General features: G+C 40.9%; 1 protein-coding gene and 1 non-coding gene across 7 annotated transcripts in view; one reads left to right on the top strand and one right to left on the bottom strand.

Moving 5' to 3' along the window:
- TNRC6B (trinucleotide repeat containing 6B) overlaps window positions 1–24,366 on the bottom strand; it is a 261,212-nt gene that overhangs the window by 151,406 nt on the left and 85,440 nt on the right. For all 6 annotated transcript variants that reach the window (XM_023509249.1, XM_012801146.2, XM_012801145.2 and 3 more), the window contains exon 4: window positions 4,358–4,425. In XM_023509249.1, the coding sequence (XP_023365017.1) occupies window positions 4,358–4,425 (68 nt within the window). The remainder of the gene's footprint in view (window positions 1–4,357; window positions 4,426–24,366) is intronic.
- LOC111723111 lies at window positions 23,666–23,770 on the top strand. The gene has a single exon (XR_002771728.1). It is a non-coding gene; the product is annotated as a U6 spliceosomal RNA (small nuclear RNA).

A 24,366-nucleotide genomic window follows, 5' to 3' on the forward strand; every position in this document is an offset into this window, starting at 1 on the left:
TCTTTTTGTTATAGTTGTCATCATTGTTTAGCAGGCCTGGGCCAGGTTCAAACCCACCAGCCCTGGTGTATATGGCCAGTGCCCTAACCACTGAGCTATGAGCACCAAGCCTAATACAGTTTTTTTGGAAGGCAATCTGATAACAGCTGCCTCCACGTAAAATACACATGCTCATAAACTAAAAAGCTCTATTCTATAGAAATACACCTATGTGTAAATATATTTGAGTAACGATATTCAAAAAAATATTATTGGCCAGACTCTTGGGTTCACACCTGTAAGCTTAGCACTCTGGGAGGCTAAGGTGGGTAGACTGCTTGAGCTCAGGGGCTCCAGACCAGGCTGAACAAGAGTGAGATCTCATCTCTACTAAAAATAGAAAAATTAGCTGGGTGCCTGTAGTCCCAGCTACCAGGGAGGTTGAGGGAATATATATACACATATATACCTATATATATAAGATGTATCATGTATATATATAGCATAATCATATTATGCCATGGTTCTCTACCCAGGGTGAGACTCGGTCTCAAAAAATTATATATATATATCCCATATACATGTATATGATATGATATATATATGGCATAATCATAACTCACAACAACCTCAAACTCCTGGGCTCAAATGATCCTCTTCCCTCAGCCTCCCGAGTAGCTGGGACTACAGGTGCCCAGCTAATTTTTCTATTTTTAGTAGAGATGGAAATTTATTAGCATAAATTATATATATACACACACATATAATACATATATGTATGCATATGATATGATATATATATATGGCATAATCATAACTCACAATAACCTCAAACTCCTAGGCTCAAATGATCCTCTTCTCTCAGCCTCCTGAGTAGCTGGGACTACAGACATCCAGCTAATTTTTCTATTTTTAGTAGAGATGGGAATTGATTAGCATAAATTATATACATATACACACATATATAATACATATATGTATGTATATATAGTATACTAATCATATATTATATGTGTATATAATATATAATCATATATGTACATATATACATACATATGTATATATACACATATTATATATAATATTATGTATGTGTGAATATATATATATATATTATTTAAACTCATCAAAGAAGTGGCCCTCACCAAAATATCTATTAGAAAACAACGATAGACTGGGCATGGTGGCCCATGCCTGTAATCTCAGCACTTGGGAAGCTGAGGCGGGTGGACTGTCTGAGTTTAGGAGTTTAAGACCAGCCTGAGCAAGAGTAAGACCCTGTCTCTAAAAAATAGCTGGGCATTGTGGCTGGCACCTACAGTCCCAGCTACTAGGGTGGCTGGGGCAAGAGAATTGCTTAAGCCCAAGAGTTTGAGGTTGCTGTGAGCTGTGATGCCAGAGCACTCTACCAAGGGCAACAAAGTGAGACTCTGTCTCAAAAAGAAAACGATTATTATAGTCCATCCATTCAATGGAATGTTTCACAGATGATTAGCATGAAACACACTGTGAAAGATGTCAAATTACAAAAGCAAGGTCTGAAGAATCGTGCTGGGAAAAACAAATCTATTTAGTCGTTTTAAAATACATACAAAATTTTTTGGAAGATTGTTTTCAGGAAGGAGTATTTGTTTGGGGGGGGTTTTGAGACAGTCTCACTTTTGTGTAGCTCATGGTAGAGTGCTATGGCCTCAGAGCTCACAGCAACCTCAGACTCTTGGGCTCAAGTGATTCTCTTGCCTCAGTCTCCTGGGTAGCTGGGACTACAGGCGCCCGCCACAACACCCGGCTATATTTAGAGACAGGGTCTCACTCTTGCCCAGGCTGGTCTTGAACTCCAAAGCTCAGGCGATCCACCTGCCTTGGGCCTCCCAGAGTGCCGAGATTACCGGCGTGAACCACCGTGCCTGTCAGGAAGAGTTATCTGAATGTTTTATGACAAGTATTTATTACTTCCATAATTTAAAAAATTCAGTTCCAAGATACAATCCTGATTTAATCATACTTATAATCATATGTCAACTGTAGTTCTGAAAAAATTTGATTGTAAATACTTTTATTGCCATTGCCTCAAACAAAAGAACACACAGCATCTTTGCTTCCCACTCTTACAGAAGAGGTAGGCAGACCTATTGAGGAATGCCTAGTAAGAAGACTGAATTCTGCTTTATCACTTCAATTGATGGTAGCAGACCAGGTCCCGGAAAAAAAAAAAAAAACAAGAGCAGAATCCATCTGTGAAAAGGGTAGGTAGTGAAAGAGACTTCTGAAAACAAAACAAGGGAGAACGGTAAGGATTCTATGCATGACATTTTGCGTCTGCTAGGGCTGTTGGAGACTTGCTAATAGAAGTACAGTTTGTATAACATAAAACTTGTGGGAGAATCTGCCCCAGCAACGTTTCCTGACTACCTAAAAAGCTAATTCAGGGTAGGGGTCACTAGAGCAGGTTTTTAGAGAAAAAGACTGGTTTGTTTGGGAAATGGATACCCTCTAGAGAACAGAACTTTCATCTGTGTTTGAATGCTGTTTTCATTGTTTCCTCCCAACTCCCTCTTATTCATGAGACTTTGATTTTGACACGTGCCCTTTTGCTAACCATAGTATTTTTCAGGAACACAGCTCCCAATGATGGTAAAAGATCTGAGAAAGTGATATTATAAAATACTTTAAATTCAGTAAGATCTGGGTTCAAATCTAAATTCCATTTCAAGCCTGGGCAAGGTACCTACCCTAATCTCTGAGAGAAATGAAGATGCTATGGCATAATCAGTGGAAATGACAGCTTAAAAAACATTTAAGCAAAGTACCTTAGGCACAGAAAAGCCTTGCCAAATGGGAGGTTTGATTCTTATACGGTAAGACCTCTGACCAGTGTATAGGGGTGAATGCGTGAGTGAGAGACATGGAGAAAAGTGCCTGGAGTCTTACTCCTGTCACTCTGTAGGGACTAGACATCTGGCATTATAATTTGCTAAAGATGAACTGATTCTATCAGCTCATACAGAATATAAGGACATTTGACAGAATACAGCAAAGTTAGGATTTATATTGTAAGCTATTTTTAAAACTGCCTGGTTAGCAAATTAAACCAGCTGTGAAAATATCCTGGTTTCCATTCACAACAAATACAAGATGGGAGCCATACTCCTTTAATGAATCTAGCTTCCTGGCAGCATAGTCCATTTTGCATAATTGATTCCTAGGGGTTTCAGAGATAAAATTTTCTTGAGATTGAGCAAAATTAGACTTTTTTTTTTTTTTTGAGACAGAGTCTCACTTTGTAGCTCTTGGAGGAGTGCCGTGGTGTCACAGCTCATAGCAACCTCAAATTCTTGGGCTCTAGCAATTCTCTTGCCTCAGCCTCCCAAGTAGCTGGGACTACAGGTGCCCTGCACAACACCCAGCTATTTTTAGAGACAATGTCTCACTCTGGCTCAGGCTGGTCTCGAGCCTGTGCGCTGAGGCAATCCACCTACCTTGGCCTCCCAGAGTGCTGAGATTACAGGCATGAGCCACTGTACCTGGCCCCAAATTAAACTATTTCTAGGAAAAAAAGAAACAGACGAGCGAGAAGAATTTCTCTCTACAGATTTTTGGTAAATTCTATGAATCACTGTCTTGTTTGATTTAGGAAATTAATGTCTGAATAAAAAATAGTAATTAAGTCAGTACTTTAAGCCAGTCTTAACTGTTTTTCCTTTAAAAGGGCATATGTAAAACCAGTCTGCTTTGCAACACAATTTTTCAAATTCTGTGACAGGAGGAAGAAAAAATCTACTACCAAAAACGCTACCTACTAATTCTCAACTTCAGGTATAAACCAATCACCCTGTAAGAAGTCAGGGGAGAGATCCTGAATTATTTAGAATGTTGGCTAAGTTATATTATTTGTAATTCTTGTTCCTTAAGGTAAACAATTTATTTAAACAAAGACCAGAAGTGTAAATAACCAAATGCAATAGAATTTCAGGAAGTACTATTCAAATAAATTCACACTTGGTTTGCAGGGAAACAGCCTATCAATTTAGTTCACTTCATAAAGACACACTAAGAAAAGGATGTACCATTTTATACTGTCTTTGGAAATCAACCAAACTGAATTAGTTCAATTTGCAACATACTGAGCCTTAAAGCCTTTGCTAAAGCATAACATAAATTTTGATTAATCAAGTGTGAAAAACTACAAAGCCAACCTTCTTGTCCCTCCAGTTTGTCAGTCTATAAATACAGCAATGCATTAACAGACACCAAAGCAACTGGTGAGTTCCACAATGTCTCTAATGTATACATCCCAGCAAACAAGCTCTCAGCAAGTTTAACCAACATGTCTCTGACGATCTGTAATATGATCCTTTTAAAATAAACTGTGACTCACTGTTTGCTTTCTTCACCAGGAGGTGGAGTCTTGCCATGCCCTTCCATTACAAAATCCTCCTGTTCCACCTGCAAATGCAAACACCACAGGTCAGCAACAGTCAGTAACTATGATGCACTCACTCCAAGTCCAGGCCCTGCCCTGTGCAGAACCATAGGGACATTTCACTATGGTGCCTAGAACAGAAGGTTAGGCCAATGGTTTTCAATCTCCCAGTTTGCTTAAGTTGTTTCTCATTGGGTGACTAGATTTACAGAAGAAAATAGGAAGCGTTTATATCTGCAACTCATATAACTGTGACAAAGGATTAGTATCCAGAATATAGAAGAAGAGCTATAAGTCAGCAAGAAAAGATAACCTACTTGAAAACTGCAAAATTAGGCTCGGTGCCTGTAGCACAGTGGTTACGGTGCTGACCACATACACGAACAGGCTGGCGAGTTCGAACCCAGCCTGGGCCTGCTAAACAACAATGGTAACTACAACAAAAAAAAAATGGCTGAGCATTGTGACAGGCACCTGTAGTCCCAGATACGTGGGAAGCTGAGGCAAGAGAATCCCTTAAGCCCAAGAATTTGAGGTTGCTGTGAGCTGTGACACCACAGCACTCTACCAGTGTGACACAGTGAAACTCTGTCTTGAAAAAAGAAGAAAACTCTGCAAAATTACTGAATAGGAATTTAACCATAGAGAACACATTAAATGGTTCCTTAATATATAAAAAGATGTTTAATCTCATGTCAGTCAAGAAAATGCAAATTAAAGACACAAAGAGATACCATTTCACAACTAGCATGATGGCTAAAATTATAATCAGGGCCAAACCTTAGTAGCTTACTCCTGTAATCCAAGTGCCTCAGAAGGTGAAGGCAGAACGATCTCTTGAGGCCAGGAGTTTGAGACTAGTCTGGGCAAAATGGCAAAATCCTGTCTCCACAAAAAATTTTTAAAAATTACATTAAGACATCAAATAATCATTAAGTTAAAAAAAGCAACAGATATTGGTAAGAAAGTGGAGAAAAGGGCTCGGCGCCTATAGCTCAACCGGCTAAGGCGCCAGCCACGTACACCTAAGGTGGAGGGTTCGAATCCCCAGCCCGGACCCGCCAAACAACAATGATGGCTGCAACCAAAAAAATGGCCAGGCGTTGTGGCGGGCGCCTGTGGTCCCAGCTACTTGGGAGGCGGAGGCAGGAGACTCGCTTGAGCCCAGGAGTTGGAGGTTGCTGTGAGCGTGATGCCATGGCACTTTGCCCAGGGGGATAGCTTGAGGCTCTGTCTCAAAAAAAAAAAAAAAAAGAAAGTGGAGAAAAGGAAGTGCTTATATATTGTTGGTGGGAATGCAAATTACCACAACTTCTATGGAAAACAACAGGAGATTTCTTTCTCTTTTTTTTTTTTTTTTTTTTTTTTTTGAGACAGAGCCTCAAGCTGTCCCCCTGGGCAGAGTGCCGTGGCATTACAGCTCACAGCAACCTCCAACTCCTGGGCTCAAGCAAGTCTCCTGCCTCCGCCTCCCAAGTAGCAGGGACCACAGGCACCCGCCGCAACACCTGGCTATTTTTTGGTTGCAGCCATCATTGTTGTTTGGCGGGTCCGGGCTGGGGATTCCAACCCGCCACCTTAGGTGTATGTGGCTGGCGTCTTAGCCGGTTGAGCTATAGGCGCCGAGCCAGGAGATTTCTGAAGAACTAAGAATAGATCTACTATTTGAACTAGCAAAAATCAAGCCAGAGAGATACGCGCCCTTATATTTAACTGTAGTACTGCTCACAATAGCAAAGAAAGTGAATCAACCTAAATGTCCGTGAGTGGATGACTAGATAAAGAAAATATAGCATGCCAGCACTCTGGGAGGCTGAGGCAGATAGATTGCCAAGCTCACAGGTTTGAGACCAGCCTGAGCAAGAGCGAGACCCCATCTCTAAAAATAGCCAGGTGTTATGGCAGGCACCTGAAGTCCAGCTACTTGGGAGGCTGAGATAAGAGAATTGCTTGAGCCCAGGAGTTTGAGATTGCTGTGAGCTGTGACGCCATGGCACTCTACCAAGGGCAACAAAGTGAGACTCTGCCTCTAAAAAAAAGAAAGAAAGAAAAGAAAATGTAGTGTGTACACAGCAGAACCTCCATAGCTGACCACCTCCTTAAGCTGACCTGATTTTCATAGACTGGACATGTACCTCATGTACTTATCAGAACAGTAGGCCTAGTCCCTTAGGTTGACCAACTCTGTATATTGACCAGTGTGTTACAGTCCCTTGGGTGGTCAACTTACAGAGGTTCTACTGTATATTCCATGGAATACTACTCAGCCACCAAAAAAACCCAAAATGTCTTTTGTAGCAACATGGATAAAAATAGCAGCCATTATCTTAAGCAAAATAACTCAGGAACCATCAAGTACTACATGTGCTCAAGGGCGGTGCCTGTGGCTCAGTGGGTAGGGTGCCGGCCCCATATACCGAGGGTGGTGGGTTCAGCCCCGGCCAAACTGCAACAAATATTAGCCGGGTGTTGTGGTGGGCTCCTGTAGTCCCAGCTACTCAGGAGGCTGAGGCAAGAGAATCACCTAAATCCAGGAGTTGGAGGTTGCTGTGAGCTGGGACACCATGGCAGGAAAAAAAAAACAAAAAGTGGGAGCTCAATAATATGTACACTTAGACATAGGGAGTGGAATGACAGACACTGGAGACTCAGAAGGTGGGAGATTGGGAGGCAAAGTGGGATGAGAAATTACCTTATGGGTACGACATACACTATAGGGCTGATCATTACACAAAAAGCTAGACTTCACCACTACACAATATATCCATGCAACAAAACTGCACTGATACCCCCTAAATCTATAAACATAATTAAAAAATCAGGATTTCATGAGCTATTACCTGCTTGTTGGTTATCAGTACATTCTTTACTTATATAACACTGAAGTATTACTTTGCTCAAATAAAAATGATGCCCAGTTGAGGAAAAAAACTCAGGCAATACCAAGTGTTGGCAAGGGCAACAGCAATTCTCATCCACTCCCAAGGGGAGGGACAATTGGTACAAGCACTTTGTACTTACTATACAAAATAGTAATCATACGTCTAGGTATAGGCCCCAGAAAAACTTGCACATATACAAAAATATTATTTTTAACAGAAAAAATAATAAAAGCAGACCTCTATCAATAGTAAAATAGGGTGGTGCCTGTGGCTCAAAACAGTAGGGCGCTGGCCCCATATGCCGGAGGTGGCAAGTTCAAACCTAGCCCCAGTCAAAAAACCACACACACAAAAAAAGTAAAATATACAAATAGGCTATGGTGTTTTCAGATAATAGAATACTATACTATATAATAATGAACGAATATAGCTACACACTTCAATCTGGATAAGTTATAAAAATATAGTAACAAATGAAAAAGCAAGTCACAAAACCAACACATGATACAACATGATTCTATTATATACATATATATAATATAAAGTTGATGTATATACATTTTTAACCATATATATGTATAGACATGTGTATATACAAGCATGCTTTAAAAAAGAAAAAAAAACAAGGCTGGGCACAGTGGCACATGTCTACAGTCCCAGGTACTAGGGAGGCTGAGGCAGGAGGATCTCTTGACTAATGTATATACAAAATTTAGGTAATGACTATCTTGGGGGGAGGGAATTCAATCAGAGAGCAGTTGTGGGGCATGATTATGTTCTCCTTCTTGGCCTACGCAATAGGTATGTTAAGTGTTTTCTTCACAATTATTTAATTGTGCGTGTGTATGTATATAAATACACACACATGTATATATATATACACAGACACACATATATATCATAAAGATGCACAGTTTATAAGAATTTTCAAAGGGAAAAAGAGATTATTTTACTGTTCCAGATGGTTCTTTGGTCACTACACGTAAATGACAGAGAAAGAGCTACCCCTGCAAATGGGATTGTTTTTCAGTTTTAGGAAAATTCTTTTTTTTTTTTTTGAGACAGAGTCTTATTCTGTCACCCTGGGTGGAGTGCCCTGGAATCATCTTTTTTTTTTGAGACAAGAGTCTCTCTTTGTCACCCTGGGTAGAGTACCCTGGCATCATCACAACTCACAGCAACCTCGAACTCCTGGGCTCAAGCGATCCTCCTGCCTTAGTTTTTCTATTTTTAGTAGAGACAAGATCTCTACTTGAGATCCTGTCTTGAGGATCCTTCTTCCTCAGGCTGGTCTTGAATTTCTAAGCTCAAGCAATCTACCCAACTTGGCCTCCCAGAGCACTAGGATTACAGGCATGAACCACTGTGTCCAGCTGGAAAACTACTTCAAAAGGTATAATTTTAGGGTGGCGCCTGTGGCTCAGTGAGTAGGGCACCAGCCCCACATACCTAGAGTGGCGGGTTCTTGAACCCAGCCCTGGCCAAACTGCAAACAAAAAATACTGGGCATTGTGGTGGGCACCTGTAGTCCCAGCTACTCAGGAGGCTGAGGCAAGAGAATTGCCTAAGCCCAAGACCTGGAGGTTGCTGTAAGCTATGATGCCACGGCACTCTACCAAGGGCAACAAGGTGAAACTCTGTCTCTAAAAAAAAGGTATAATTTTAAAAACCAAACTAACACAAAGAGATAGATGGAGGCCAGGTGTGGTGGCTTGCACTTTTAGTCCCAGCACTTTGGGAGGTTGAGGTGAGAGGATCATTTGAGCCCAGGAATTTGAGACCAACCTGGCAACACACTGAGATCCTCTTTCTATTAAAAAAAAAAATAAGAAGAAAAATTATCCAGCTATGGTGGCATGAGCCTGTAGTTCCAGTTACCCAGGAGGGTGAGGTGGGAGTATAGTATCATCTAAGCCCAGGAGGTCAAGGTTCAATCATAGTGTGGTATGACTGTGTCACTGCACTCCAGCCTGGGCAACAGAACTAGACCCTATCTCTATAAAACAAAACAAAACAAACAAACAAATCCCAGAGACATAGGTCAGAATATTCTCAACTTAGAAAAATACATTCTATTTCTTATAGGACCTAATGATACAGATGACAGACAATAGTAACAGAGATACAATTAGGAAACCCAAATATAACTCTAGGGTTTGTACCTTTTCCCACTATCCACCAACCTAAAAGGCAATAAAAAACATCCAGAAAGATCACTGCTCTTTTTTTTTTTTTGAGACACAGTCTCACTTCATCACCCTGGGTAGAATGTTGTGGCACAGCAACAACAAACACAGCAACTTCAAACTCCTGGGTTCAAGAGATCCTCTTGCCTCAGCCTCCCAAGTAGCTGGGGCTACAGGCACCCGCCACAATGTCCAACTATTTTTAGAGATGGGGTCTTGCTCTTGCTCAGGCTGGTCTCGAACTTCTGAGCTAAGGCAATCCACCTGCCAAGTGCTGGGATTATAGGCATGAGCCACTGTGCCCAGCCACAAGATCACCGCTCTCTACTGCCATGTCCTGTTTTTCTCAAGTTCCCTTACAATCCTTCTGCATCCTTATTTCTCTTTTCTACAAATGTCTTATCCACTTAGACTTAACTACTCTTTCCCCTTGACTCATTTTCAGGAGATTTAATATTTGTATTTGTAACACTTACAGCATATACTCTTCCTTCTTTCATTACCATTCATTAATATATGGTGAACATAGTCTGCCCCCCAAAAACTTACAGATTTGGCTGGGCATGATGGCGCTTATCTATAATCCTAGAACTCTAGGGTTGAGGTGGGTGGACTGCTTGAGCTCAGGAATTCCAGACCAGTCTGCGCAAGAGTGAGACCCTGTCTAAATATACTAAAAATATAAAAATTAGCCGGGGGTTGTAGGGGGCGCCTCTAGTTCCAGCTATTCGGGAAGCTGAGGCAAGAGTATCTCTTACACCCAAGAATTTGAGGTTGCTGTGAGCTGTGATGCCACAGTACTCTACCAAGGGCAACACAGTGAGACTGTCTCAAAAACAAAACAAAACAAAAGCAGCTTTACAGATTATTGAGAAAGACAAAAACTAGTCAATCCCAACACACGAGAATGCAATCAGAGAACACAGGAAGGGCACTTCCCAAGCCTAAAGGAACTGGATCTCTCTAGACCTATCCTAGACAGGTGGTCCATCTTCTTCCTTCAGCTGGGGAGGGTGGATGGAGCCTGCTAAGTGTGGCCTCACCACCAATCTGTACTGTCCCACACAGAGGTCCGTGGATTCTGAAATCACATTCTGACCACAAATGCCTCTCTCACTGCCTCTTCCCATTTGAACCTAGAAGGATTCCTTTTATTTATTTTTTTATTTTCTTGAGACAGAGTCTCACTATGTCACCCTCGGTAAAATGTCATGGCGTCATAGCTCAAAGCGACCTCAAACTCTTGGGCTTAGGTGATTCTATTGCCTCATCCTCCCAAGTAATTCTGACTACAAGCACCCACCACAACACCTGGCTATTTTTTGGTTGTAGTTGTCATTGTTGTTTAGCTGGCCCAGGCTGGATTCAAACCCGCTAGCTCTGGTGTATGTAGCTGGCACCCTAGCCCCAGAGCTACAGGTGCCGAGCCAAGATTTCTTGTTGTAACTACTACTTCTAGGATTTTCTGTTTCCCCAGAGTGCATTCAAACCCTCACCTGACAGGTGGACCAGTGATTTTTCTCCTCATTCTCTGAGACTGCTCACCACCCCATTTGCTCTCAGGACATTCCTGCTTTGCCCATACCTTAGCTTTTTCTCCTCTGCTCTTGGCTACAGAGTATAGGTGAAGAAAGTGACAACACAGGTCCTTTCCAAATGCATGCCAATGATCTTCCACTCGGGCTCACAATTCAGCACCTCTGCCTGGGAGGCCCTTCCACACCCTGTCTTTGCGGTGAACTTCTATCCAACCTTCAAAGACTGGCTACTTCCTCTAGGAAGCATCTTCTCTCTGATCCTCCCAGGTGCTCTTCCACATCTACCCCACAGTACCTTCCTACAGTAGGGACCCTCTGCACACCTCCCTCCCCATGGTGTGAGGCTGGGAGGATAATCTCTGTGTGCCTATCCCACAATGGAACACAGCCCTCCCAGTGTGGCAACACACTTTCCTATGCCCTCTGTGTGCTCAACACTGTCTGACCTACCCAACCACATTCCTCCCTCACTGATTCAGTATCTTTTCCAATCTCCTCAAAGACACTACGCTTACCTATTAGCCATCCTAATAGCCACCCTATTGAGAGCTTATCTCACACAGGCCCTTCTTTTATTTTTTAGAGACAGGGTCTTGCTCCGTCACCCAAGCTGGAGTGCAGTAGCACAATCATAGCTCACTCTAACCCTGAATGCCTGAGCTCAAGTGATTCTCCTGCCTCAGCCTCCCAAGTAGCTTAGACTACAGGCTCACACCACTATGATTGACTAGTTTTCTATTTTTTTTTTTTTTTTTTTGTAGAGCGGGGGTGGGGGTGGTGTCTCATTCTGTTGCCCTAGCTGGTCTCAGATGGTTGGCCTCAGTGATCCTCTCATGTTGGCCTCCCAAGTCACTGAGATTATAGGTATGAGCACCATGCCTGGTCACCCTCTCTTATTCTTCTCATGATTGTTCTTATAAACGTATGCCTCCAATAGTTTTTCTTGTTTCTACTGCTTTGCAAAGCTGACCTCATCACTTGTATTCTAAACTACTTCTGGGACTTATTATCTAAGGACCCCTTCTTTCTCCTGCACTTATTCTGTCTTCCTTCAATGAATAGATCCTCTTAATCTACACATATATGTATTTTGCAATCTCTCCTTTTCTGAAAAATTATTTTCAGTCTATGATATTTCCCAAATATCCTCTTTTTATCCTTCCCTTTACTACCTAAATCCTTGAGAACAAACTATACCACACCACTTACATGTTCTTATTACTAATTTGGTAAGAAAAATTATTTCAATTTGTGTTACCGTAATATGTGCATATGATTTTAGAAGTCAAACAGTACATAAACAAAAGCAGCACCCAGCCTCCCCTTGTAACACATAACCTCCACCCTCTAATCTTCCCAATGTAAGTTATTTTTGTTCAAATCAATATTCAGCACTAACAGCACAATTATGAATTAAATAATATATACCATTTAATTGTATGGAATGATAAAATTAAATTTCTTTTCTTGTATAATTTTTGGTTTCCCTGGAACAATTTATTACTTCCTATTATTTTTCCTCATTTCTTTTTTGTCTTTTGGCTTAGTATTTGTTATGTATTTTTCATTAATTCTTCCACAAACTCTCCAACAGAGCTGTAAATCTCCCCTTAATCAATTCAAACACTTCAGGTAATCTATCAGTTTCATTCCAGTCTTGGAAACATTCCTCAGGGGTTTCTCCTGTTCCACTCTGGATTGTTTGCTTTCTAGACTGCTCAATTGCTGACATCTTGCCAGGGATTCATCTCTGCAATCGCCTCCTCGCTCTCCTATCCTGGAGCATCTGTTCCCCAGATCCTTTGTCCCTTTTATGGTTTACTCTCGGGTTTAGGTGGAGCATATATTTCAGTGATTTCCTGATACAAGGTATATGAAAGGCAAATTTTCTGAGACCTTGAATGACTGAAATGTCCTTGATTCACCCACACATATAACTGACATGGAATTTTTTTTAACCTACATGCCTAATTAAATGTAGGAGTTGAAGTTAGTAAACATTTTTCCCTTCAAAATTCAAAGGTGATGCTCCACCGTCTTTTGCCCAGAGTTGTTACAAAGAAGTCTGATATCTTAAGTACAAATGTTTTCAATGTAACCTCTAGGATCTTCTATTTATCTTTAGTTTCTAAAAATAGAAACCACTAAGTAGGTTCTTTTCTTTTTGAGACAGAGTCTCATTTTGTCACACTTGGTAGAGTGCCCTGGTGTCATAGCTCACAGCAACCTCTAACTCTTGGGCTCAAGCGATTTTCTTGCCTCATCCTCCCTAGTAGCTGAGACTCCAGGCACCCCCCACAACGCCTGGCTATTTTTAGACAGGGGGTGTCACTCTAGCTCAGGCTGGTCTCTAGCTAGTGAGCTCAGGTGATCCACCTAGCTCAGCTTCCCAGAGTGCAGGGATTATAGGCATGAGGCACCACCACGACCTGGCTTATTAGGTTCTTTTTCATTTACCGACCTGGCACTTGCAATCCAGAAACTCAGTTCCTTCAGATTTAAAACATTTTTTTCTACTTATTTGACAATTTCCTCCCTTTCAATTTCTGTTTTTTCCTCTTAGAATTTCTATTATTCAGTACTGTATCTCTGGGATTAATCCACTAATATTTTTCTATGCCTCTCCATTTTTATCTATCTGACTTTTTATTTTCTGGGAGATTCTCTGAACTTTGCTGTCTAATACTTCCAATGTATTTTGTAAAATTTCTGTTGTTTTTAATTTACAGGTTTTTTAATTAGTTAATTTTTAAAGAGATGGTCTTGATATGTTGCCCAGGCTGGACTCAAACTCCTGGCCTAAAGATCCTCCCACCTCAGCTTCCTGAGTAGGTAGGATTACACCTGTGTGTCACTGCCAAGCAAATTGTGTTATATTCTGAATGATGGAATATTATTCAGTTTAAAATGGGACACTGTCTCAAAAAATAATAATTGTAATAACATACAATTTAATGGACATTTGGTTTATTTCCAGATTTTTCAGCTATTGCAAATAAATCTGCCATGGACATTCACTTACACATTATTTTTTTTTTATTGAGTAAGTACCTAGGAGGGTGTATTAGTTTGCCAGGGCTGCTGTGAAACACACCACAAATCCAGAGGTTTAAAAACAGAAACTTACTGCCTCACAGTTCAGAAGCTAGAAATCCAAAATCAATGCATTGGTAGGGGTGGTTCCTTCTGAGAACTATGAGGGAAGGATCTGCTCCACTTCTCTCTTCGGCTTGCAGGTGCCTATCTTCAATATCACATGGTATTCTTTCTGCTCATGTATCTCTATATCCAAATTTCTCCTTTTAATACAGACACTAGCCATATTGGGTTAGGGCCCATCCTAAAAACTTCACTTTAACTTATTTACCTCTATAAAGACCCTATCTCCAAAAAGGTGACATTCTATAGTACTAGGGGTTAGTACTTCAAATCTATGATTTTTTAGGGGGAGGGGGACACAATTCAACCCCTAACAGAGAAGAACAGTTGAATCATATGGTAGTTCCATGTTCAACTTTTAAAGAAACTGGCTGATTGTTTTCCAAAGTGGCTGCAGTAGCATTTACCTTCCCCTAGATGCATATGAAGAATCCCCAATTGTGGCTTATCTCACCTATACTTGGCAGGCTAAGTCTTTTTGATTTTAGCCATTCTAACTGTGGTTTAAAATGCACTGATGTTGAACGTCTTTTCATGTGTTTCTTTGTTATCCACTCTCTGGTAAAGTGTTCAAATCTTTCAACCATTTTTTAATAGGCTTATTGAGTTACAACCTACATACCATGGAGTCCACCTGTTTAAAACACACAATTCAATGTCTTTGAGTATATTTACAGGGTTGTGCAACTATCATTATAATCCAATTTTACAACATTTTCATCATTCCTAAAAGAAACTTCAAGAGCAGCCACTTCTCATTCTGCCCTCTTTGCATCTTCCCTCTCAGGCCCAGATAACCACCAATCAACCTTCTGTCTCTATAGATTTGACTATTTTGAACTTCTTATATATAAATATAGTCATATGATGCATGGTGTTTTGTGTCTGCCTTTGTTGCAGGTATGAATACGTTTCCCCAAATTTATGTTCTGAAAACCTACTCCCCAATGCAACAGTGTTGGCAGAGGGGATATTTTGGGAGGTATTTAGGTCATAAGGGCTCTGCCCTCATTAATCAATAAACGCTACCATGAAAGTACTTGATGGAGGGAGTTTCCCCCTTCTGCCTTCTCTTATGTGAGGACATAGCTGTCCTCCCCCCTTGGAAGCAGAGATCAGAACCTTATCAGACAACAAAGCTGTTGGCATCTTGATCTTGGGACTCAGCCTCCAGACCTGTGGCAAATAAATTTCCATTCTTGAGAAACACTAAGAAAATCTTTCATTTGATAATATTGTTGAGATTCATCCAGGATAGCATATATCTATCTGTATTCCATTCCTTTTTATGGTCAAATAGCATTCCATTGTATGGATATACCACATTTTATTTATGGACATTCTATCAATCTACAGATGCTTGTGTTTTCCACTTTTTGGCTATAATGAATAATGCTGCTATGAATATTCCTATAGAAGTTTATGTGTGGACATATGGCTTCATTTATCTAGACTGAATAACTAAAAGTGGAATTAGTGGGTTATATGTTAATGCTATGGTGGAATTGGTGGATTATATATTAATACTATGGTTAACTTTTTGAAGAAATGCCAAGTGATTTTCCCAAGAAGCAGTACCATTTTACATTCAAATTAGCTATGTATGAGGGTTCCAATTTCTCTACAACTTCACCAACACTGGTTGTCTAACCCATCCTGGTGGATGAAAATAGATGTCACTGTGGTTTTAATTTGTATTTCCCTAATGGGTTAATAGTGTTGGACATCTTTTCATGTGCTTACTGGCCATTGGTCTACCTTTACAGAAACATCTTTTCTAATTCTTTGCTTATTTTTTTACTTGGTTTGCGTTTTTTTGTTTTGTTTTTGTTTTTTAAGAGACAGGATCTTTGTCACTCAGGCTGGAGAGCAGTGTCATGATCACAGATTGATGTAGCCTTAAACTCTTGGGCTCAAGTGCTCCTCCTGCTTCATCCTTCCAAACTGCTGAGATTACAGGTATGAGCCACCATGCTGGGCAAACTACTTTTGTATCTTTTTTCTAATTGTGAAGTCTTATACTTTAGATACTAAAGAATCAATTGTACAATTATAGGAAAATGTGATTGACTTCTGAGATAAACACTTCTTTAGTAATGGAGTCACAAATTTTAACTAACATATATTCTAATATTCTTTGAAGCTTATTTTGAAATATGATTTGTTCTGGTCTAAGAGATATAAGCAAGTATGGTATGCAACTGCCACGGTGTCTTTCAAGAGAAGTGACAAGTTCTCTAATTTCTGCTACATGGAACATGGATGTGATAGATTGAGCCAGAGCAATCATCTTAGAACACAGGGTAGAAGCAACATATTGAAAATGGTGGCTCACACCTATAATCCTAGAACTTTGGGAGGCTGAGGAGGGAGAAACACTTGAGGCCAGGAGTTCAAGACCAGCCTGAGCACCACAGTAAGACCCCATCTCTACAAAATATACAAAAATTAGCTAGGCATGATGGCACATGCCTGTAGTGACAGCTATTCAGGAGGCTGAAACAGGAGGATCACTTGAGCTCAGAAGTTTGAGGCTATAGCAAGCTATGATGAGGCCACTAAACTCTAACCCAGGCTACAGAGCGAGACCTTATCTCAAACAAACCAACAAACAAACAAACAAAAGATGAAAGTACAAAACAGAACTCTGAGATCCTGAGAATTGCACTGGGAAGTGATCGCACCAGTCCTAGATCACGTATACAGATTTCAAAGAAAGATATAAGAACTGTCTTTATATATTTGAGAGAGCTAGAAGTTTGTAGATTAGAAGGATATTTTTATCCTATCTTATTCTATAAGGTACAAATAAGACTAAATTCTGTTTAAGTTGCAAAATTTTCCTTTAACAAAATAAGAATTCTCTGTTTTGTGAGTTAGAATGCATTGGTGCCACAGCTCACAGCAACCTCAAACTCTTGGGCTCAAGTGATTCTCTTGCCTCAGCCTCCCGAGTAGCTGGGACTACAGGTGCCCACCACAATGCCCAGCTATTTTTTAGAGATGAGGTCTTGCTCTAGGCTCAGGCTGGTCTCGAACCTGTGAACTCAGGCAATCCACTGGCCTTGGCCTCCTAGAGTGCTAGGATTACAGGCATGAGCCACTATGCCCAGCCAGGAAAAATTTTTAAGATGTAAAAAAGTACAGAGAATAAAATTACAACATACCCATATAACCATTTCCCAGATTTAACATATTTGCTTTGTCATTTTTTTTTCAAGTTTCTCCCTTTTTTAAAGAAATAAAAATACAGGTACAGTGAAGAACTAAGGCCCCCTTTCCAAAGCCCACTTCTCCCTCCCTCTCCAGATGAAATCCTCCTCTGAAGTCCCAGTGTGCTCCACTGGGTCTTCCTCCTCTGACTGCCCCTTAGTTCCACAGTGGTCTACCTACTGTGGTACTATCTACGCTGGAGTGCCTGTAAAGAAAATACAGAGCCAGTCCCAATTAGTAAGATTCTGTTTTATTAAGTCCAGGATAGGGCCTAGGAATCTACATTCCTTTTCCTTTTTTTTTTTTTTTTTGAGACAAGAGTCTTATTCTGTCACCCTGGGTAGAATACCACGGCATAATCGTACCTCACAATAACCTCAAACTCCTGGACTCAGTGATCCTCTTGCCTCAGTATCCTGAGCAGTTGGGACTACAGGTGCCAGCCACAACATCCAGCTATTTTCAGAGATGAGGTCTTGCTCTGACTCAGGCTGGTCTCGAACTCGTGAGCTCAGGCTATCCACCCACATCGACCTCCCAGAGTGCTAGGATTATAGGCATCAGCCACTGTGCCCTGCCAAATTTTTTCTATTTTTAATAGAGATAGGGTCTAGCTCTTGTTCTGAATGGTCACTCAACTCCTGAGCTCAAGCAATCTACCTGTCTTGGCCTCCCAGAGTGCAAGGATTACAGGTGTAAGCCACAGTGCCCAGCAGGAATCTTCATTCTAAAAAGAATGCAAGGTGCAAATCAAAACCATAAGACAGCATTTGATATCTACTAGCATGGCTAAAATAAAAAACAGAGACAGTCACAAGTGTCATCGAAAATGTGGAAAAATTCAAAGCCTCATGTATTTCTGGCAGGAATATAAAATGATGTAGTCATTTGGAAAATAGTTTGGCAGTTCCTCAAAAGTTAAACATAAACCATATGACCCAGCAATTCCATTCCTAGGTATATAACTAAGAGAAATGAAAACATGTCCACACAAAAACATGTTCACAAATGTTCATAACAGCATTGTTCATAATAGTCAAAAATTGAGAACCACTAAATTAGCTATCAACTGATGAGTACATAAACAAATTGTGGTACATCTATACAACGGAATATTATTCAACCATAAGAAGGACAGAAGTACTGAGAACATGCTACACATGGATGAACTTTGAAAACATTTTTTTTTTTTGAGACAGAGCCTCAAGCTGTCCCCCTGGGTAGAGTGCCGTGGTATCACAGCTCACAGCAACCTCCAACTCCTGGGCTCAAGCGAGTCTCCTACCTCAGCCTCCCACATAGCTGGGACCACAGGCACCCGCCACAACGCCTGGCTATTTTTTTTTTTGGTTGCAGCCGTCATTGTTGATTTTGGCGGCCCGGGCTGAATTCAAACCCACCACCTTAGGTGTATGTGGCTGGTGCCTTAGCTACTTGAGCCACAGGCGCCCAGCTTGAACTTTGAAAACATTATGCTAACTAAAAGAAATTTCACACAGTAGGATGCTATTTATATGAAATGCCCAGAATGGGATATTGTATAGAGACAATAGATTATACTGATGATTGTTGCTGTATGACTCTGTGAAGATATTAAAAACCACTGAGCTACATTTTTTAAACAAGTGAATTTTACGAAATATGACCTATACCTTAACAGAAATGTTAAAAAAGGGAAAAATAAAACACTCAAGCTAATTCTTATTTTTTTAGTACTTTGAGTTGCTGGGTTGGATTGTTTTGGTTTTTAATACTTTGAGAAAGCTAATTCTTATATATGCTGAAGTTTGACACATAGTCTGAAATAGTTCCCACAGTTTGATACTTGGGTCTTTTTTTTTTTTTTTTAGAACAATAAATATCTTATTACATGAGCTAAGATAGGAGAGAGGAGGAATTATCTGTCTTTCTGGGCCTTGATTTTCCTCCGATAGAACTCCAGCTCCTTGCCTTCTAGCACAAAGCATCTGCTTGGCCACACTGGCCTGGTCTTGCTACAATGCACACAAGAAGCTCTGCTGAACTGCTCCTCCAGAAGATTGCTTATATTGGCATTCTTTTTCATAATATTTCTTCTAAATTTTTTCTTTATTGTTTTTTGTTTAAAGTCTCTTCTTCCTCAGGAGTCAGCCTGGCCCCTTCTTGTGACCCATGGGCAGTGCATATGGGACTCATACCACTATTAGTATGGTGTGCTGCCAATAAGCACAATGCAGTTCTTCACCAAGGTCTCAGTACGAACCAGCTCATCACTGGTTGTACTGCAGACAGCATCAATGATCCTTGTTTTCCTAGTACAACACTCTGAGGCCCCAGGAGAAGTTCCCCATGCCCAGCCTCAGGTCACGGTATTTGTTATTATCTCCCCACACATGGACTGTGTGCATTCAGCAAGGGCCAATCTTAGTTTTGGCAGTGGGGTGTTCCAACTCATACTTCCGCTTCTTGTGGTAGGGCTTTCTCTTGACCCTGGTCTTGTGGCACCTGTGCCAGTTGTCCCAAGAGATGCCAATCACTCTGTGCTGACTGGAAAGAGCCTATACTTGGATGTTTACTCATTTTCCAGGACCTCTCTATTCCTACATGTTGAGAACTTCCAAATGTATACCCTGATGTACTCCCTCTCTACTGAGCTCTAAAATCTCATTAGGTATTTTTACTTGGACTGCCTGCAGGCACCTTAATATTTGAAAATCCAAACCCTCCACACCCTATTAAAAACAACAGATGGCTCGGTGCCTGTAGCTCAAGCTGCTAAGGCGCCAGCCACATACACCAGAACTGGCAGGTTCGAATCTCAGCCCAGGCCAAACAACATTGACAACTACAACCAAAAAATAGCCGGGCATTGTGGCGGGTGCCTATAGTCCCAGTTACTTGGGAGGCTGAGGCAAGAGAATCGCTTAAGCCCATGAGTTGGAGGTTGCTGTGAGCTGTGATGCCACAGCACTCTACCCAAGGTGACAGCTTGGGGCTCTATCTCAAACAAAACAAAACAAAACAACAACAGAAAAAATACCTACATCCAATACTTGTTCTATTCCCCCATTACATGTTACTATATTCCCATTCTTCCCAGATTTATCTCCAAGTGCCCCCATCCCCTTCTTACTGAAGTTTCTCCTATAAGGCCCCTTCTCAGCAGATCCACTCTCATCGCCTGATGTCAAGCCTGCCTCAGTTTCCTCAAGGAGATTCCTAACTGGCATCCCTGTCTCCATTTTAAATTGCTTATAATCATTTCTGTACACTGCTGCCAGGCTGATCTTTCCAAAACACATAGCAGACCAAATTTTTGCCCTGCTTAAAAATCCGTCAATATCTCTCTATGGCCTGCATAGTATCCTGTATCTAACCTCGTTTCCAGGGTCTCACACATACACATCCTGATGCTCCACTCATCGCTTCTCCAGAGACATGTGTGACTCTGAACATACAAGGAGCACCTGTTCCCTTTTAGGCATTATATACCCAAGTATAGAGTGAGACCCTTCTCTCACAGGGTCTCACTCTATCACACAGGCTAGAATGCAGTGTCCTGATCATAGCTCACTGCAACCTTGAATACCTGGGCTCAAGTGAGCCTCCTGCTTCAGCCTCCTGAGTAGCTGAGATTACAGGCACCCACCACCATGCCTGGCTAATTTCTTACTTTTTATAAAGATGTAAGTCTTTTTCACTGTGTTGCCCAGGCTGGTCTTGAACTTCTGGGCTCAAGCAATCCTCCCACCTCAGCCTCCTAGAAAGCTTGAACTGCAGACATAAGCCACCACACTTGGCTGCAGTTGACTTGTTTTTTTTGAGACAGAGTCTCACTCTGCTGCCCTAGGAAGAGTGCCGTGGCATCATAAATAACAGCAACCTCCCAGTCTTGGGCTCAAGGATTCTCTTGCCTCAGCCTCCCCAGTAGCTGGGACTACAGGCACCAACCACCATACCTGGGTAGTTTTTTTCTGTTTGTAGTAGAGATGGGATCTTGCTCTTGCTCAGGCTGGTGTCAAACTCCTAAGCTGAAGCAATCCACCTGCCTCGGCCTCCCAGAGGGTTAGGATTACAGGTGTGAGCTACTATGCCCAGCCTTTCTCAGAATATTCTGCCATGTAACTTCTTGAGGATGGAGGATTGAACTCAGTATGGCTTCTAGAGTCAGACAGACATAGACTGTGACTCAAATTACGTTTTTAGCAACTATGTAAACAGATTGGAAAAATACTTGTCCTGCATGGCTTCTTTTCCAATCTGCTATTACAAAGAAATCTTGTAATAATTTACTAAAGTAGATTCAGTCCAAGGCAGAGACAATCTAAACTTATTAAAGCAAAGACTTTATTAAATAGTGTCCGAACATTTTTTCCCTGCATGCCCTACCAAAGCACAAACAAATCACCATGTTCCTGGAATACTCCTGTGTAACTATTATCTTGACTAAATGAGCATTAAATATTAAGAACAGATATTGAAATTCTTTGTCAACAAAACCAATTAAAACGGATAATGCAAACATTAATGTATATATTCTTTACATCTAAATCATCTCACTTGTCTCTAATGTTAAGCAAATTAACAAACACTTTTTTCTCAGTACGTAAAGATTAAATTTACCTGTTATCTTTGATGATAATAATAAAGAATATTATAGCTAAACTGTTGGCTTCCTGAGTCAGTATTTGTAGTATACATTTAAATAAGGGCACTTAAATCCATAGCTATAATTTTTAAACCTTACAGCTTATTTTTATTTTATTTTAAATACACAAAAAGGAGAATATGATCACAAACACCCAACTGCTCAGCTCTTATAATTTTTACCATATTTGCTTTAGACTTTACTTTAAAAATGAAGATTCTAAGCTTATTGATGTGGAATCTCAATAACTAGAAAGCTACCATTTAGGTAACTCATTTAGGATGTCAACCTAAATTACACTAAATTTAAACTGCAAAATGGCTGTAAAGTTGAAATTAAGCATTCTAATGCATCCTTATTAAGAAAGGTAAGGATAGGCTCAGAGCCTATAGCTTGGCATCTAGGGCGTCAGCCACATACACCAGAGCTGGCGGGTTCAAATCCAGACCAGGACTGCCAAACGACGACAACTACAACCAAAAAATAGCTGGGCGTTGTGGCAGGTGCCTATAGTCCCAGCTACTTGAGAGACTGAGGCAAGAGAATTGCTTAAGCCCAAGAATTTGAGGTTTCTGTGAGCTGTGACACCACAGCACTCTACTGAGGGCAACATAGTGAGACTCTTGTCTCATACATAAAGAAAGAAAATTAAGGATATGTGACATCAAATCTGAGACTGTCCTATAGACACTAATCACTGCTACTTCCTATGTCCTTCCTTGGGATCTACTTCCTCACCCAAGGTTCTTGCTATCTTATTCTGAGAGCTCAAGACCCAGTGGAAATCAGATTAAAGGCTGGTGTGAGCCAATTAAATTCTCTTTTTTTAAGATTCTGAGCATCAATATATAACAATATATAATATTCCAGTTCATCATTTATAACCTAGTACCCAAGTACCATAAGTAATTACTTGATTACCTATCAAGTAATCATTACAATGACCTCACATTGGCCGGGTGCAGTGGCTCCCCCCTGTAATCCCAGCACTTGGGAGGCTGAGGCTTGAATGAGCTCATAGGTTCAAGACCAGCCTGAGCCAGAGCGTGACCTCATCTCTAAAAATAGCCAGGTGTTGTGGCAGGTGCCTGTAGTCCCAGCTACTTGGGAGGCTGAGGCAAGAGGATCACTTGAACCCAAGAGCTTGAGGTTGCTGTAAGCTAAGATGCCACAGCACTCTACCGAGAGTGACCAAGTGAAACTCTGCAATGAAAAATAAATAATAAATAAAATAAAATAAAATAACCTCACATTTTCCACCAATCTTCCTATCAGGAGGTGCAATGTGTTTCTCCCAGCCTTGAATCTGGGATGGTTCTGTGGCTTCTCCCAACAGAATGTGGGAGAAGTTAAAACTGTGTCATGGGCCTTAAGATATCTGTAGCTTCTGTATGCTTGGAATGTTCCCTCTTGAATCCCTGCCACCATGCTGTTAAGCACCTGAGGCATGGAGATAGGTGACCTGGAGAAGAACCTTGACTCTTGGGTCAACAAGGTGAACTCCTAGCTCACTGTCAACACCAACTGTCAGCCATGTGAGGGGCCCTTTAGGACATTTCTGGCCAAATATAAGTGGTAAAGTACAACAGGAGATGGTGAAAATGAGAGTGTTTCAGATTATCTTGCTGTGTATTAAATCACATCAAAATAGTAGCTGAGTGCTCACTTTGGCAGCACATATACTAAAACTAGACCGATACAGAGAAGATTAGCACAGTCCCTGAGCAAGGATGACACATAAATTCATAAAGTTCCATATTTTATGAAAAAAAATTTAGCAGCTGAAAACTACAATTATAATCTGGGCAAAAGAATTCTAAATAATATTTGTAGATACACCACCTGCCAGGATGTGAAGCATTAACTCTGTGCTCCTGAAGTGTCTTCACACAGCACTTCAGCCAGGCGATCAAGGTCAACATCGGCAGTGATAAATCCTGTTCACAGTATGTACCCTCGATATGTGATGATGGCATTTTTATCACTTTGGTCCTCTTCTCCAAAATCTTTTACCCCAGGTTCATCATGAAAAACAAATCAGACAAATTCCCGCAGAGGAGTGGTCTACATATCTCACTGATATTCCTTAAGACTATTAGGGAAAAGAAAAATCGGAGAAACTTTCATAGCCAAGAGGTACCTAAGGAGGTATGACACCTAAATATAATGTGGTATCCTAGACAGGGTCCTGGAACATTAGATAAAAACTAAAGAAATCTCTAGCCAGGCTCAGTGGCATGCACTGTAGTCCCAGATATTTGGGAGGTTGAGGCAGGAGAATCACTTGAGCCCAGGAGTCCAAGTCCAACCTGGGCTATACAATGAAACCCTATCTGTTAAAAAAAATAAGGAAATGTCA

Source organism: Otolemur garnettii, unplaced genomic scaffold, assembly GCF_000181295.1.
Source record: "Otolemur garnettii isolate 467f Iridium unplaced genomic scaffold, OtoGar3 scaffold00007, whole genome shotgun sequence".
Taxonomy (NCBI): domain Eukaryota; kingdom Metazoa; phylum Chordata; class Mammalia; order Primates; family Galagidae; genus Otolemur; species Otolemur garnettii.